The sequence below is a fragment of the Populus nigra genome, chromosome 7 (assembly GCF_951802175.1).
Source record: "Populus nigra chromosome 7, ddPopNigr1.1, whole genome shotgun sequence".
NCBI classification, from domain to species: Eukaryota; Viridiplantae; Streptophyta; class Magnoliopsida; order Malpighiales; family Salicaceae; genus Populus; species Populus nigra.
In genome coordinates, this window is record NC_084858.1 from 22,092,897 (window position 1) to 22,109,024 (window position 16,128).

The 16,128-nt window shown below is 33.4% G+C and overlaps 1 protein-coding gene and 1 pseudogene across 1 annotated transcript; both read right to left on the bottom strand.

Annotated features, from left to right (window-relative positions):
- Positions 1–1,206: 1,206 nt before the first annotated feature.
- LOC133699172 (F-box/LRR-repeat protein At5g63520-like) lies at positions 1,207–5,536 on the bottom strand (annotated as a pseudogene).
- A 1,020-nt stretch (positions 5,537–6,556) lies between these two features.
- Positions 6,557–13,126, bottom strand: LOC133700231 (uncharacterized). The gene is made up of 16 exons (XM_062123779.1): positions 12,930–13,126; positions 12,741–12,838; positions 12,457–12,547; positions 12,234–12,360; positions 11,952–12,135; positions 11,300–11,444; positions 11,118–11,208; positions 10,571–10,629; positions 10,425–10,502; positions 9,834–9,917; positions 9,342–9,520; positions 8,441–8,569; positions 8,002–8,074; positions 7,650–7,735; positions 7,036–7,120; positions 6,557–6,918 (listed from the first exon to the last, which is right to left on the bottom strand). Exons 1-16 carry the CDS (start codon positions 13,020–13,022, stop codon positions 6,883–6,885), a joined length of 1,638 nt encoding a protein of 545 aa, XP_061979763.1. The 5' UTR covers positions 13,023–13,126; the 3' UTR covers positions 6,557–6,882.
- Positions 13,127–16,128: the final 3,002 nt, after the last annotated feature.

Consider the following 16,128-nt stretch of genomic DNA (forward strand, 5'->3'; position numbering starts at 1 on the left):
TTAATTTTTACTCGAAAAACTAGTATTTAATATTATTTAATAACACTATATAAATTAGAAGGATATCGCATGATGATGTAGCATTTGTGAAATTTAATCGCAATTCCAATTATGTTCTTGCCGGGTCCGACCCAGTTAAAAAAAATTCAGGTTATATTTTTATTTTAATTGTGTTTTATTCAAAAAATTAGAAGGAGATCGCTTGATGACGTAACAAAAAATGCAGTTTTTGTTGTTGCGTGCTTAAGAAACCATGAAAAATATAGTTATTATTGGATATATTTCGTATGTGATGACATTGTATATAGTTTAATGGAATAATAAATAATATTTGATATCAATATTATTTATTTCATGATGTAATAATAGTAGTTAAATCTACAATATTTAAATTAAAAATATTTTTTAATTATTTTATAACCTCAATTTGAAAAGCATTTTTTTAACCAAACACATTAAACTACTTTTTGTTCAACCTCAATTTTAATCACAGTTTTAACCAAACATATATTTTTCCAAAACAACCTCAACTAAAAGTATTTTTTATAAAACAATTTTTTTAAAACCACAATAACAACAGCAATATCAAACACACCCAGCTGTCCACTTGGCTTGGAATTTCAAGGCTAGGAGGGGAAGAACACAAGAGGCTAAAAATTGAATTTGAGTTTATTTTCTTGTACACTCGGACTAGATTAAAGTCATGTTTAAAATTTATTTCCTAAGATAATGTCAGCTAAATCAAGTTAGATAATAACGGATAATACTAACCATGTTCTATTAAATTCAAATCTAAAAGGTTAATGATGACAATCACTAGCTATTGATTGATAGCTATAAGCCGCAGTCATACTAGCCTACCATTATCTTTGGCACCTGAAACTTTGACTTTTCATGTATTTATCTTGTGTATAAATAGGTAGTTAAATTTAGTTAAAATAGATTGTTTTATCTTTTTTAGTGTTTTAAAACCACCATTGCTGGTCTCTTCCACCAGCAAGCCCATGGCCCATGGTTTAGGGTAGTTCTAGTGGGTTCATAAAAGATTTTGGCCCGAGACCATCCTCTCTTGCGTATTTATTGTTTTCAAATTCTTCCTCGGCCACTTCCACAGTTTCTCAATTAAATTTCAAGAACTCCATGTCCAATCCATTTCATTCTCTTTCGTTGTAGATTGGTCCCGTTATCAAGGGAGGGAGAAAACAATTTTGAAAGCAATCAGGCAACCAAATCCCATCCTTCATCAACTTGTTCAATCTGCTTCTAAATTCTAAACTTGTTCTCTTAATTCGATATGTTCTTATACATTTTCTACTATGCAGTCACGTTTAACTATTTTATATACTCATATACGTTCGAACAAACTTCATAGAGGCTCGTATGATATAGAAATACTAAAATATGAGCAGAAAATGTGAGAAGAATCCTGAGAACTACGTAGTTATAAAGTATACTCCTGCAACCTCTAGGATTTTTCAATGACCCTAACAACACGAAATCAGATACGATTTCATGAAGAAGAAGATAGACAAGATCTAATGCTCTATAGGTGCCGGAGTATAAGACACCAACAAATATACAGTGCTATAAACATGTACACAGAAACACAAAGTCTTATCTTCTTGGCCTGATTCATCTGTACTCAAGATTGAAAAGCCCCGTCCGATTTCCCCATAAGTAAATATCCCTGCCATTGGGACCCCAGGAAAGTTATCCAAGAATGGTGAGCTATCAACATTGCTGTGCCCAAAGAATGACTCACCACGGCCCCAACAAGCGAAAACGAAACCTCCAATAACTTCCTTTTCACCAACACCCCTAGCTGCATGAAGCTGGCAGCTTCTAAAACTCCAATCTGGCTTCAGGTTTCTGAAATTCTTGGAGATATTACTGCAAGAAGATAATGCGGCGCTTGTATCTGGATGGTAAAGATGAAAGTAGTCTCCAGTTTTATGCCGACTCCATCCACAAAAAGGTGCTCTTCAACTCCACTGTTGACAACCAACTATCTCAATGAGAAGAGAATCTTTGAAAATGTGTCTTAAATCAAACAAAGGAAAAAAGCTTCTAAATTAATTTATGGCTATGGTAATGACAAATACCACTGATCAACTCTTGTGTTTAATGGGGTGATCAAGACGGAAAATATCCGTAACTTCTGCAATTTTTCAAGTTTTGCACATTCTTTGGAGTACATGGAAAACTTCTGCATGAAAAATACAAGGCTAAAATAGAAGATGAGAGTTCAACCACTCACCCCATAACTTCATGGAAAGCTAGAGATCTCATCTGTCTTGGCTTCTCTGGCCCAACAAAGCATTTTCTTTGTTCAGAAACTCCAATGAACAGTTTAGTTTGGTTCCCCAACTTTAACATATTAAATTATAATTCAGAAAAGAGACAAGTACAATAGAAAACTAACAACAACGAAAGGATGTACTGAATTAATTAATAATCAAGATAATTGATAGGACACTAATTAGTAGAAAGCTCAAGAACTTGATGTTCATATATGGTAGCAGAAGTGGCTTGCAACATGCACGAATGAAGGAGAGTGGCAGAGAATTTACATTATGTGTTATTGTCTTTAGACAGTATAGAATTTGCATTATACAGTACATTTTATCTCGAATGCAATATATTAAAGTGATCAAATTTTATTTTATTAAGTTATGATAAATGTTCATTTCAATCCTCAATTTTTTCAAAATTTGCATTTTTTTTAATTATTATTTATTTTACAGTTCGACGGAGAGATAAATGAGGAGAGAAAAAGTACAGCTATGGCTGGCACTTCGTTTTGTTTTGTTGTATGAAAAAGAAGAAAAGAGGAAAGAGGGATGTATTTTAATTTTGATGAAGGAAGAAGAAAAGCAAATTCAAAATAAAGGGGCCTAATTACGAAATCTTTAAATGAAGGAACTGTTTTTCTTCTTTTCAAAAATGAGGGACTAAACTATACAATGTTCCCAAAAAATCCACTGTCTACCAATCATTTTTCCCTAGGAAAACACCAGATGCCTGAAGCATGGCTTTCCAAAAGACTAGATATCATACCTCATTGTTGATGTCATCTTTAATCCTCTGACCACCTAGAATCTCTTGTCCTCCTTCTCTTCTGACAGTAAGCCATGTACTAAGACCTGTCTCAGATTCAATCTCATTGGCAGAAACTGCCTTGAACCTTGGACCTATTGCAGAAACACCACTTGATAATGCAGAATGGAAATGGATCTCCCCTGTGCCTGCCATTAGGACAGATTGATCAGGATCAAGAAAAGGCAAGTACATTGTCTATCTATTTTAGTTGCAAGAACATAGATGAATAGAGTTAAAATGAGTTAAAATACCAGAAGGCCTGTTTTGATCCCTTGCAAATACAAGAGCAACTGCATCAGAAAAATAATGATCGACGCTCCCATAATAGGCATTTCTTGACTCTATGCCACTTCTGTACAGGAATTGAGCTCTCTCGTCGCCGACAACAATTGTTTCCCTCGACATGGCATGATCTGCAACACACAATGCATTATCAACTTCAAGAAGCAATATAGTAGATTGATGCGCGACAGTTTATCATGTCTGGCAAATATTTTAAAAATACAGGCCAAGGACTCTGGTCAGTTTTTTCGCTCTAAAGCAGCACAAAAGTTCTCATTACAGCTTTTCAATCACAAAAATCTAGGCCAAGGGTTTTAGTTGAGAAAAACTCACCCAGCTTTTCCATTACAGGTTTCTGGTCAGTTTTTTCGCTCTGTATCATCATGAATTAAAGTCACATCTTAGCGAGAAACTTTCTGAAGAAATACAAGGATATTTGCAAGAAAATAAGAAAAAAAATTAGCTTACTCCAAACATTATAATCAGACTCGGTGATGTGGAATCAGATACTAAAGCTGCATAATTCCTAATATCCATCACGAACTTATCAACCATTGCCACTCCCTGTACCTGATGTTACCATTTCAGAAAAAATACTCAAGATTAGTTAGCTTATTGTCAACAAATACATAAAGGTCTATGTATTTTCTTCAATTAATACTTTTATGGCTCACCGATTATGCAATTTAAGATTTTTTCAAGGTTTTAACAGTAAGGATATTATTGGGTTATTAGAAGACTTCTCGATCCGATCTTAAACAAGCCATCCAAACTTAGAATTTGAGACAGAAAAGATAGAGATGGTGAAGACATATGGGACATGTCCTCCTGTCTTTCCTGTTTTAAAATGACAGAATTCACTTCAAAACTGCACTAGAAACAGATTTATTTTATGTCTGTTTCTATCCTTCCGACCGAACATGTTTCTATCCTTTTTGTGTTTGTCTACTCTATCCTTGGATACTAACAGCTAAGAGCATCATCTTTTAAACGAAGGTTAATTGGTTGCATAATTTGTTACCTTTCTTGGTCGTAGCAGCGGGATGGCATCAACTTTTAGTCCTGGTAAAAATCCCACAGCCAACATGATACCAAAGCTTGAGTTTGATGCACCATCAACCCAAAAATCTTCTATCATAACCTACATATTTTTTAAAAGAAGCCAATAATGCATTCTTTCATGTCTCTTAGAAAGAACAAAAGCAAGCAATTAAAAGAATGTTACAGAGCTGACCTCTTTATATTCATCAGTAACAGCATCTCTTCCCATGATTCCACCAGCACAAGACACAATAATTGGAGTTTTGGAACCAAGTTTTGCTGCTAACTATAACACAAACCGTACAGGCAATCCAACGTTAACTTAACAAAAACACCAAAAAAAGAGAAGAAAATACACAAGAACATGTTTGATACTGCAGTTAATGTTCAATCTTACAAAATCGAGTATTCCACTCAAATCAACCCCAGTCCCAATAACATTTGCAATGGCAAACTGGGGTCTAATTGGCTCGGAGAGAACCTTATTGACAACCTCTTCTAATGCAACCTGTTAATTTGACCATCATCAGAAAACACAAAAACTCTATTCAAGTTAGAGACTGTACAGGAAAGTGATGGCTTTTCTGTTGGTTTTTTTGAAGACCCAACAAACCTTTTGGACTGGATTCAGGGAAAAAGCGGAGGCAAGCTTTGGTTTATAGAGGATTTGATTGCAATTTTGGTTCCATGATTTGCTTACACAAGCTGCTGATGCAAAGGATAAAGCTGGTATTCGTTTGAGTATGTTTTGGAAAAGGTCTTCGTTTATTGACGCAAAGCCTGTCATTGGCGTTTTAGCTTCTTTTAGTTTTTCCTCCATTGTTGTTGATATCATAATTCTGCAACTTTTGCTTGACCTGAGAGCTGTTTATGGAGAGACCAGTAAAAAAATCAACTTGATATGGGACCCAATATTTGAGGCGTATTTCATTTCCGAAAGGAAAATTTCATGGAAAGGACTTGGAATTAGGAAGAGCTCAGGAGACCAAGTCAGCACGCATTAATGTAAGACTGCATGAAGTAATTTCCATACTCTTTTTTTCCTATGCTATAAAGAAGAGGTTGAACTCAGTGCATCATTTTCAAGATTCAATCTGATTCTAAAATGAAAGCCTCAAGTTCAAGTTCACACGAAAGAAATTTTATAGGTATTTGATTAAATAAAGAATTGTGAATGAAATGAATCAAAAAATAAAATATATTTATTTTTCTATTAACTCCATAAAGACAGACTTACGATGATGAGATAAATTCAAAGAAAACCTTTTTTTTATGGTAAAAGATATTGACACAACCGAACCAACAAGAAAAAAAACAAGCATAAAAAAAGATAAGTTTTGCCGAAAAAGTCTTAAAAACTATAGCTCTAATTCATATTTTATTATTGAATATTTTTTTTTACATTTCATTAGATATTCTAACAAGTAAAAAAATTAGGATCCATGGTTTGGGTAATGCTGACCACAAATCTCCATTTGGTTCTTATGTTCTATTTTTTTGTTCTTAATTATTGATCTCTAACATCAGAAAATTCTCTCTCTAAAATGTGCCCAAATCCCATGATTAAATCATCACATGGTGTCCACATTACAGCTTTACGAATCTTAAAGAGGTTAGCATATTAATTGTGGTTCTTCACATTTTCATTGTTTATCCAAAATGCTAAGCAAACAATGATCTAAATTATGGCATGTTGATGCAGGTTCGATCTGCATACCGTAATAACGATTTTGGAAGGGACTACTTGAAGAGATTATCAGTCAAGGTCAGAATTCAGTTTGTTTCTGATGCTTCTCATTGATAAATCATAATGGATGAATTTTTTTCATCATTTTGTGGTTGTGTTGCCTCCTTTTGCTACTTTTTACAGATGGCTGATGTGAGATTATGTTGTAGAAACGAGGCATACAGTAGAAAACGAGAAGTGATCAATCTATATATGCACCAGCACTTTGTGTCTGAATCGATCCGATGTTCTGGCCTTATCACACCATCATGCCTGTGTAGTGCAACAGAAATGTCCTTCCGATTCAAGCTGTTGTCACCATTCTCAAATAGTTAAAGTCCCATAGCCCAGTCACAGAATGAAGCGTTTGAGGCCAAATTATTGTGATATATAAACGTTTAATGAAGATTACACTAAAGATGTTTTTATTGTAATGCTTTCTAGTGTTCCATCTGTGTACAATGTAGACAGTTTATTGGTTTTTAGTTTCACATTACAGGGAAATTTGAAAACAATATATAGAAAGTTACAGGAATACCGTGGTAATAACATCAATGTCCTAGGTCGAATCCAGAACAAGTATGGCATCTTTGCGAGCCTTGTGTGATCAAAGCTCATCCAATACCATAAATTGAGCAAAACTGTCCTTCCTTGAACACGTTCTAGTAATCTACACGTGCAAGATATAGCTAAACTGGAACCAAAATTATATACTGCATTTTTATCCCGCAAAGCTAAGCTGTGGTGGTCTCCTCAGGTTCCTTCTGTGCCTGCAAACAATAGCCAAATCAGAGGTGGTAAACAAAATGAATGGGGATTTTTGTTTTCTGAATATGCAGGGTCGAATCGAAAATGCAGAATCATAATATGCATGGAAAACATGTTACCATGATATAGTGGCGAATATCACTTGAAGCATGTATATGCCCAGTGCTGAAATATGATTGAGCATATTGTTCTATGCACTCCACCCTGCAAGTCATTTTCAATAATATATGTCATTTGTGTGTGGTTGAAACTTTAGTGGAATAAAAAATTATCACGCCACAAATCCATCAAAAAATTGTCCATAATTTTCAATTCTTTGTTTTAGCAAAGTTCAATAACGATGAGAAGAGTCAGCAGAAAAATTAACTACGAAAGCTACTGTTATTGGTTTAATTAAGGGACAGGTCTTCTAGGAAAAAGCTGTCAAATCTTAGATCCAAGGAAGTACAGACATGGAGATGGATATGACATGACACAGATAGGTTCATATGTCAATTCTAGAAACTATTTATTAATTTTGGATACATTTTAGTAGGCATTTGACCAGTATTTGAAAGTATTGGTCAAGTATGAATGGTGATACACGCATGATATGGATAAGTGAGGGGTTTTGAAGCATTTGAGCTTCATAGGTTAGATCTAATCCAGACCATGAGTATCGTATGTGGAAGCAGCCTTTCCTTTGGTGAATCGTGCACAATCAGAAAATACTGTTGGTTTTATGAAGAGTCACCTGTACACGAAGTTCACCATGATACCTCCACTTTGAACAAGTCCTCTCTCTGACCGGTCTGCCATCCAATTTAATCTTTCAACCATCTGTTAAACATTGAAATACATAATTTTAGTATAAAAAAGTTTTCAACTTGGAGATCATTTTGTTTATAAGCTTTCCAACTTTCAAGTCGTAATCAACATGAAATCAACAGGAGCATGTTCAAACTCTAAATCTACAGGCTTCTAAATCGATCCATGATGAAACAATTATACCAATATATAATATATTGAGAAACCATATCAGGCCAGCTAGTAGATGTGATTGCTATAAGTGATTCAATTACTAATTTACAAAATTAAGGTTATACCGCTCCATTTTGCAAGTGAAAATTTGCCACGGAATCTAGAGCTTTTCCTCTCTTCTTCTCTTGGACAAGGTACCTACATCCACAGAACCAAAATCTATAAATAGTTTCATAAAATGAAGAAAAATAAGCTTTATGCAACAACAGAGCTGAGAAATATAAGTACATCTCCAGCATGCCCAATTATTAGACCTCTGTGTCACTTACAACACATGATCTATCATTTTGGTGAAACAAATGGAACAACGTTATGAATAGGTGTTCCTTGTACCAAAGGAAGAGAAAGTTATAACTGCAATTAGTATCATACAATGCTTCAAGTGCAGTGCCTCATGAGAATTTGGTCCCTTCCACATTTTCAGTTGGAAATATAAACTAGTGAGTGTTTTTCAAAGCCCCTGGCCAGCACTTTAATTTGACTTGAATGTTAAGGTTATCTTACCTGGCACACAGCCGCATTAGAGGGGGCTTCAAAGCAGAAAGTAATTCGGCTGAACTGGTCCACTCATAGTTTTTGGATGTCAGCAAGTTTAGCATCACTTCCATGCCATTTTTTCCAGCACAAGTCTCCCTACAGGTAAAAGTGTGTTATCCAGCCTATAGCAATGCCGCAATGTAAGTTTATAACTAGTCATATTTTTAGAAACATAATAGTATCATCGTGATTATTCCAAGAGGACAATGGAGAGGTTGTGCACAGAAGCATTAGAGTTTTGAGGAAAACAGAGAGCATCAAGGATCATGTATCCATATTTTATATGCTGGGGACTGGACCTGCAAACTTTCAATGTTGTTCAAAGAGGTACTTGCAGCTTCTTTGGACATAAAGTACTATTGTGTAAGACATAAGAGGGTACAAACTTATTAGGTTACAGGGCTTCAGATCATCCTGAACTATCAGAAGCACGACATATTTGCATACTCTGTGTATGTGTTTTGTGTACTAGGAAAACCTACTAAAAGCAATTTAGAGCCTAAATTGGTGAAAGAACAAGTTTTAGGCTCTTTGGGATCTGCTTCATTCAGAAAATAGCAAAGCTAGATAGTAAAAAGGTGAAAAAATGAGATGAAAAAATGAGTTGCGTGAGGGAATTATTAGTCTCATATGTGTTAGGTCGGTAAAATAATGTAGGAAATTATGGTTTAGAAAAGACTAATGGTTTGTGTATGACCTAGGGGTGAATGAAGCAAGAAAAAAAAAGGAAAATTTGGAAGCAGGCTGTATTTAAAGAATGGTATTCCAGATGCTACTGGGGGGAAAATATGAGGTTCCAGACTCTCTTGGGGATAAGAACCGCTGAATAATCAAAATTCAAAGAGACAGATAACAAATAGAAACTTACGGAGCAGAATTCAAAAGCATTCTTTCTTCATCAGGTTCAAGTAAGTTCTCCTGAAAAGTGGAGCCAGATCCACCTGTTGGTTGTTCCATGTTGTCAACTTTAGCAATTACTGATTGAGATGCCAACTTAGATAGCAACCATTGCATGAATCCGGGGATTGGGCTTAGAGTTGCAAATGTCTTTGTAGAATAAATGAAAAATGTCAGCAACTAATAGAATCTCACAAGACAAAAGACTTTAATTAACCATGGCATTCCAGATTCCAGAAAATGCAAAGATCAGTGCAACTTCTTCTTTTCCAATAAAACAACTAATATCAAAGGACTTTAAACAAGTGAAGAGGGTAGGCTTCATACCATTAACACAAGTTGCTTATGCCAAAAAAAAAATACATGCTTCAACCGAATGAAGCAACAATGCTTACAGGAAAGTTTGTTCAATAAAGATACCAGTTTTTTAATTTTATAAGAACAAGAATGAAAAAATACTTACAGATATTTGTGGCATATCTCTTTTCACCAATGTAATCATGCGTTTAATAAGAAACTTCCCTAGATTGATCCCTGCCAAGCCAGGCTGTTAACTTTCTGTAAGTGTGTAATCAGGTAAAAAGGAAGCAGATAATCAAAGTTTGTTGTTCAACACTCTGTTATGGATAAACAATAGCTTCACAAGTAAATACGAGTGCACACCAAAAAACGCTTTATTTACACCAAAAAACATTTTATTTTACAACCGCCATGTCTATATCCTCATTAGTAAAAGGCGCATGTGGTAAACAAAACACAGCAATTGCTACAGGGCACATCAGTGGAAAAGAAGAATAAGCTTCCTTGTAAGGCCAGGGTAGGTATAAAATAATGCAGTTGCCCTCACCAAAAATATTCTGGAAAGTATAGTTCAACTAAAGGCAAAGGCTCAAGCAAAACGGGAGCAGAAATACATGGTGTGGTAGGTTATTTGACTTTATACATTCCCTAATTGATAATCAAACATCACATGACTAGTCAAACCAAATCTTTGCAACCACACATGCCTTCAATCTGAAACAAAGAGAGAATAGGTAGAAGTAATTATTCTTACCTGAGTAGACGATATAGAATAAAATAATGCACAAGCAGCCTCATGTTCAGGTATGGGAGGAACATCCAACAAAACTTCCTGTTAGATTTTAAGAAACTGTCAGCAATGCCCTAAATAAAATACAGATTTCAATTTGTGAAATGAACCTGTATTGTCTGAGCCACATTCTTCAGAAGCGCAACTTCTATGAAAATAAGGGGCTCGCCTAAAAGAATTTCAAGATTTAGACCACAGCAAATAAATAGTTAAAAATTCTGTTGAAATTTTTTTTAAAAAAAAAAAGTAGAAGCAATCTATAACTCCAATTCATTATTTGTTAATCAAGTCTGTGATTTCTGGTAAACATTTTTTATAATTTGCTTGTGACAGATTTAAGATCTTAACTCAGTTAATGCACTCCAAATTCACTGATAAAGACGCTAATCAACACCATTTTTATTTGCAAGGTATCTTCCTTTCTCACATTGGTGAGGTTAATCTCCATCAAAAAATTCCCAATGACATGTGCAGGATATGAAACAGTTTATCAAACAACATTTACTACCTTACATCAATTTGAATGGAAGCCAAATAATTGCACAAAGGCTTTGAGGTACAAACTTTCTATCACATGTATGAATAACACTAACCAAATGGTTAGGTAAAAGGATAATGAACTGCACTGTCCATGCATGCAGCGAAAGATTTGCTAACCTGGTATTGCTGGATGGAAATATCCAAAACAACGGCGGCCAACACCCAACCTTCTTTTAAGATCCAAAAGATTGCTGATTGGATGCACTGCCTGGACAGAACAGCACTATTAGAATATACACAGCCCAGACAAGGAAACAATTAGATCCATGAGTAGTGCAAGACAGGTTAAAGAAACATACCTCATAAGTCACAATTTTCTCCAGCAAAGAAGCAGAATCATCCCACGTAATCTGATGAAGCTCCAACACAGCTGGACTTAGCCAAGTACTAAGTTTCTCCTTTAAGCAGGAATCTAATGCTCGCAATGAGGCAATATTTTCCTCTCTGCACACAGAAAGAATCAACTAATGAAATTCTGAATTCCATCACCATATATATTGCTATCGGTATACCACTAATTTAGCATATATTAAAACTTAATGCCAGCAGTAACAAACTAACAATAATGATCAGTAAAAGTTCTTCAAGAAAAAAAATGATGCATTCTAACTGTCAATTAATTTGCAAGACCTTGTAAAAAGAACCAATTCATTGGATGGAGAATGAAATTGTGACTGATGGAAGTGCAACATTAATGCATCAAAAGGTAGAAGCTGCAGCCCTTTGACAACAGTGTTTGTGGCTACTTCTACACACAGACATCTAAAAACTCAAAAGACAATCAAAATGAGAAGCAAAAATATTAAAGTTGGTAAACAAAATCGTTCTCTCTTCCATTTTTTCATATAAGTTTCTAATAAATATATGTTTCCAATGACTCAAGTCATGCCGAGCACATCTAAATCAAAACAGAAAATCCATGCAAATAAGCAGAAAAAGCCATAACCTTACCCAAGAAAAGACAAAATATCCGCTCGAAGAAGTGACAAGAACTTCAATCCCCCAGTATAGTTATTAAGTCGTTCAAATAGAACATTGTACGTTGGCTTAAGAGCTTGTCTCAAGTTTCTCTCAATCCGATAGAAAGCAGAAAACATGTTCTCGTCATCAACATTACTCAATTCACCTTCATTACCTGAAACTCAAAACATCTACACCCGTCAATCTCACAAAACATCCATACAAACCTCAACACAAACATGACAACAGTAACACATCCAACAAAAACCTCACCACTACGAAGCTCAAGTCCAAGATATTGCTTCAATAATTCACGAACTTGAATCCTATTAAGATCATACTCTTTTGCAAGCACAATCACCAATTTCTTCCGATTTTCATTCGAAAGACTAAAATAACCCTAAAAGTCACACACACAGAGTTTACAATCCTCAAATCAGTACATCAAACAAAACCACTGGTCACAAATTTCTTAATTTTATATATCCATATCTACCTGTGAGAAATCATCAAGTACAACATCCAAAGATTCAGTTTTGTTCAGCGATATCGCCAAGCCCATGGAGTCCTTCACTATATCAAAATTCCTATAAATCAATGTGATAATATAAATTAATAACAAAAAAAATATTTAAATTATAAAAAACAATCGAATCCCACTAATAATAATAAACAAAAAATCAACATAAATAATAAATAAATAAATAAAACAATCAAATCCCACTAAAAATAAAACTAAAAAAACAACAAATCAACATAAAAAATAAATAAAATTAAGACCTCTCGTAATGATTCCCAGAAGCACTGAAGTTGCTGCGTGAATCATCAGTAGACCATTGATTTCTTGGAGGATCAGTCATCATTTGGTTAATCCCATTCTGTTTTTGAAACAAATAAATTAAGTATTTGCAATACTTAACGATAAAAATTCTCAATAAATTAAAACAAAAAAAAATCAAAATTACTTACAGATAGAGAAGGCGAGAAAGAAGAGAGCTTTGATGGGTCATTATGGGGTCTCATTTTAGTTCGCATTAAAATCGATAACCCTTTCTTGTTCATTTATTTATATTATAATTACAGTTTTTTCCCTAAATTTCAGTTTAAATAAATGACTTTCGAGAGATTTAAGGCTGCAGTTTGACCTCTGTTGTTGATCGGTGACGCATTGCTGTCCACGAACTAAACTTATTAACTAAAAAACTTTTGAACCCCAGTAAAAATATATCTCGATTATAATAAAATTATTATTTTTTTCTTTATTTTTTTTATTTATAAAGCTTTGTCTAAGGGATAAAATGATATTTGCATATAGTAAATTCATCATTTTTTATTTGTTAAGGGGGCAACAATATCTTTTTAATTTTTATAAAGTACACTTATCATATTGCCGAGAAATCTTATAGTAATTTTGATTTTTTGATAAATTATTTAATTACTCTATTACCCTTACTATTAAAATTTATTAGCCTTAACTTCTACAACTTAATTGTAATTTTATTATGATTTTTTTATTGTTGTTTAGTCTTAGAGATATTTTTGTGTTTTTACAAATTAATGAATAATATGATTATTCTATTACCTTTACCATTCAAAATTGTTAGTCTTGATTTTAGGGATATTGTTTTAATTTTATAATAATTGTTTTGTTATTATTATTTAATACTACAAGCATTTTTATTTTTGTACAAATAAAAAAATTGAGACCAAAAGTTGTTGACGCATGCCTTCAAGAGGCGCGTGTGGCTGACTCTCATGGTTTGAATCGTGATTTCACTGTATTATTGGATTTATCTCAACATTTTCTTTCTCTATAGGTGGTATGTATACGATGGTTAGGTCTGATTTGACATCAATTTTCTTTTTTTTTTCTTCTTATTTTTCTTCTTTTTCTTTCTTAGATTGTGTGCTGAACATGCAAAAAATCATATCAACCCTTCAATTTTTTTTTCTTTTGATTCAATCACTCTTCTTTTAATTACAATTGTTTTATTTACATTGATTATTTCTAATTAGATTTTATTTTCAATTTAATCCCTGGTTGTTTGATTTTGTTATTTTTTATCGAATTTGGTCCTTATTATTATAATTGCTATTTTTTTTAATTATTTTCTTGATTGATTTTTTTTTCAATTTCATTCCTAAGCATTTATATTCATTTACTTTTTTATGTCATGTTTGGTCCTAATTCTTATAATTACAATTTTCTTAATCGTTTTTTTTTTCAATTCCATCCCTAAACATTTTATTTTATTTAATTTTTATGTCAAATTTAGTTCTAATTTTTTTAATTGTTATTTGTTTTGTTTTGCATTGTTTTTTATTTATTTTTTTCTTAATTTCATCCTTAAATTTTTTTTATTAAAAATCTTGCTTCTTAATTTTTTAGGGTTTTACCTTTAACTAGGTCACCCTGGTCTTATGACCAAGGTCATAATTTTAAAAAATTAACCCTAGTTGACTTTGTTTTTTTTTTTAAGCGTTGTTTTTCAAATTTTTTTTTTGATTTTCTATTTATGGAGTCATCCAAATTTCATGTCCTGAATCATGTATTTGATTTGTTGACATGGGTTGGTTGTCAAGTTCTCTCGAGGTTGTTTTGTATCTCTTTTTTATATATATATTTTTCTGTTATATCAACAAGTGTCCATTCCTTGTATTTTGTTGATATATTAGGCCTTGCGTAATATGTTTTATAGTATAAGTTTATTATGATGGTTTAATTTTTATTTATCGCTTAAGTCTTGGGTTTTTTAGGATGAATTTAACTTTTATTTATTTAAATAAATAAGTTTAATAAACAAAATCAATTGAATATTTCATTTTTGTAGTTTGTTTTTTGGTTATTGTTAACGATTTTTTATTTATTTACATAAATAATTATTAATTTATTTAGTTAGATGATTGTATAGACTTTCAAATTACACTTTTAATTTTTCATGTAAAAAAAACATTTTGAAGCAGCTTGCATATATATATCTAATATTTTTTTGAAAAAGAAAAAAATACAACTCGCGGTCAAGCGCAAGTTAAATGGAAAGGATTATTTTTTATTCTTATACTTTTTTTATTTGTCAATTGAGATCTCATTACATTATTTAAAATTTTCAAAATTATTTAGAGATGATTTTAAAGTTTAAACTCGAGATCTAGAGGAAGCCAACCTCCAAGTCCCAGCTGATACCAAACCCTTGAGGTTAATAACCGAAGGCGAGTATTTCTGGGGGACCTTTAAAACAACAACAATGGATGGCAGCTATGCAGTATGCAGTATGCAGCAGCTGCTATGGCGATGATGCAGCAGCAGATGATGAGTACCAAACCGCATATCGTATTTTCCTCTTGAGCAGAGCTTTTGCCTATTTATGGGAGTACAGTGCCTTTCCATGTTTCCGCAATCAGGACAGTCCTCCGTCTTGAAGGAGATTATCTCTGACTTACGTGTTCTGAGTTCTTAAGTCAGACTAATTGCAACACTAACAAAAATAATTCTAAGACCAAGACATAATATTAGGAGAAAAGTGTTCTGAGAGTTGTTGTGCTGTTCTGTTGTTAATGATTTTTCCATGAATCTCATCTCTTAAAGACACTTCTTGTGATTGTCTTGTAAACTGCTCCTAAACAAACACCATCTGTCTTGATCATGTCTTATAACTTCTCTAAAGAATTTGAAATATGAACTGAATCTGCAGTGTCTTTGAGATTGCTGCTGACTGCCAAGATGGAAGATGCTATGATTTTTCATGAACACTGGATCGTTGACACTTCCTTTACTATTCTGATCTCTGGTACTTGTTTACTGATGATTTCAAAATACGTGAAGCTTATCCTGAGCACCAGCACATAAAATTCTCTGTGTTGTTATACTGTTTATATATTAAAACATATTCAAGAACCTAAAACCTTGTTCAGTAGCTTTATTGCTTGTTGATTAGGAACTGATTGTGTGCTGTGCTGCTGGGCCAATCCATTTAGTAAGATCAACACACATGCCATGCATCTGAATTTAAACATGGGCCAACAATCTCTCTGGGGCTATGTTGTGGCCATTTCTGAATCTGTGTGAATTTAATGTTCGAAAATCTTATAGATCCGATGCCAAGTACATGGGCCACACGTTTCCTGTCAATTTTTTCTCCTTTCCACCATTTTTTTTTTCTGGTGCATC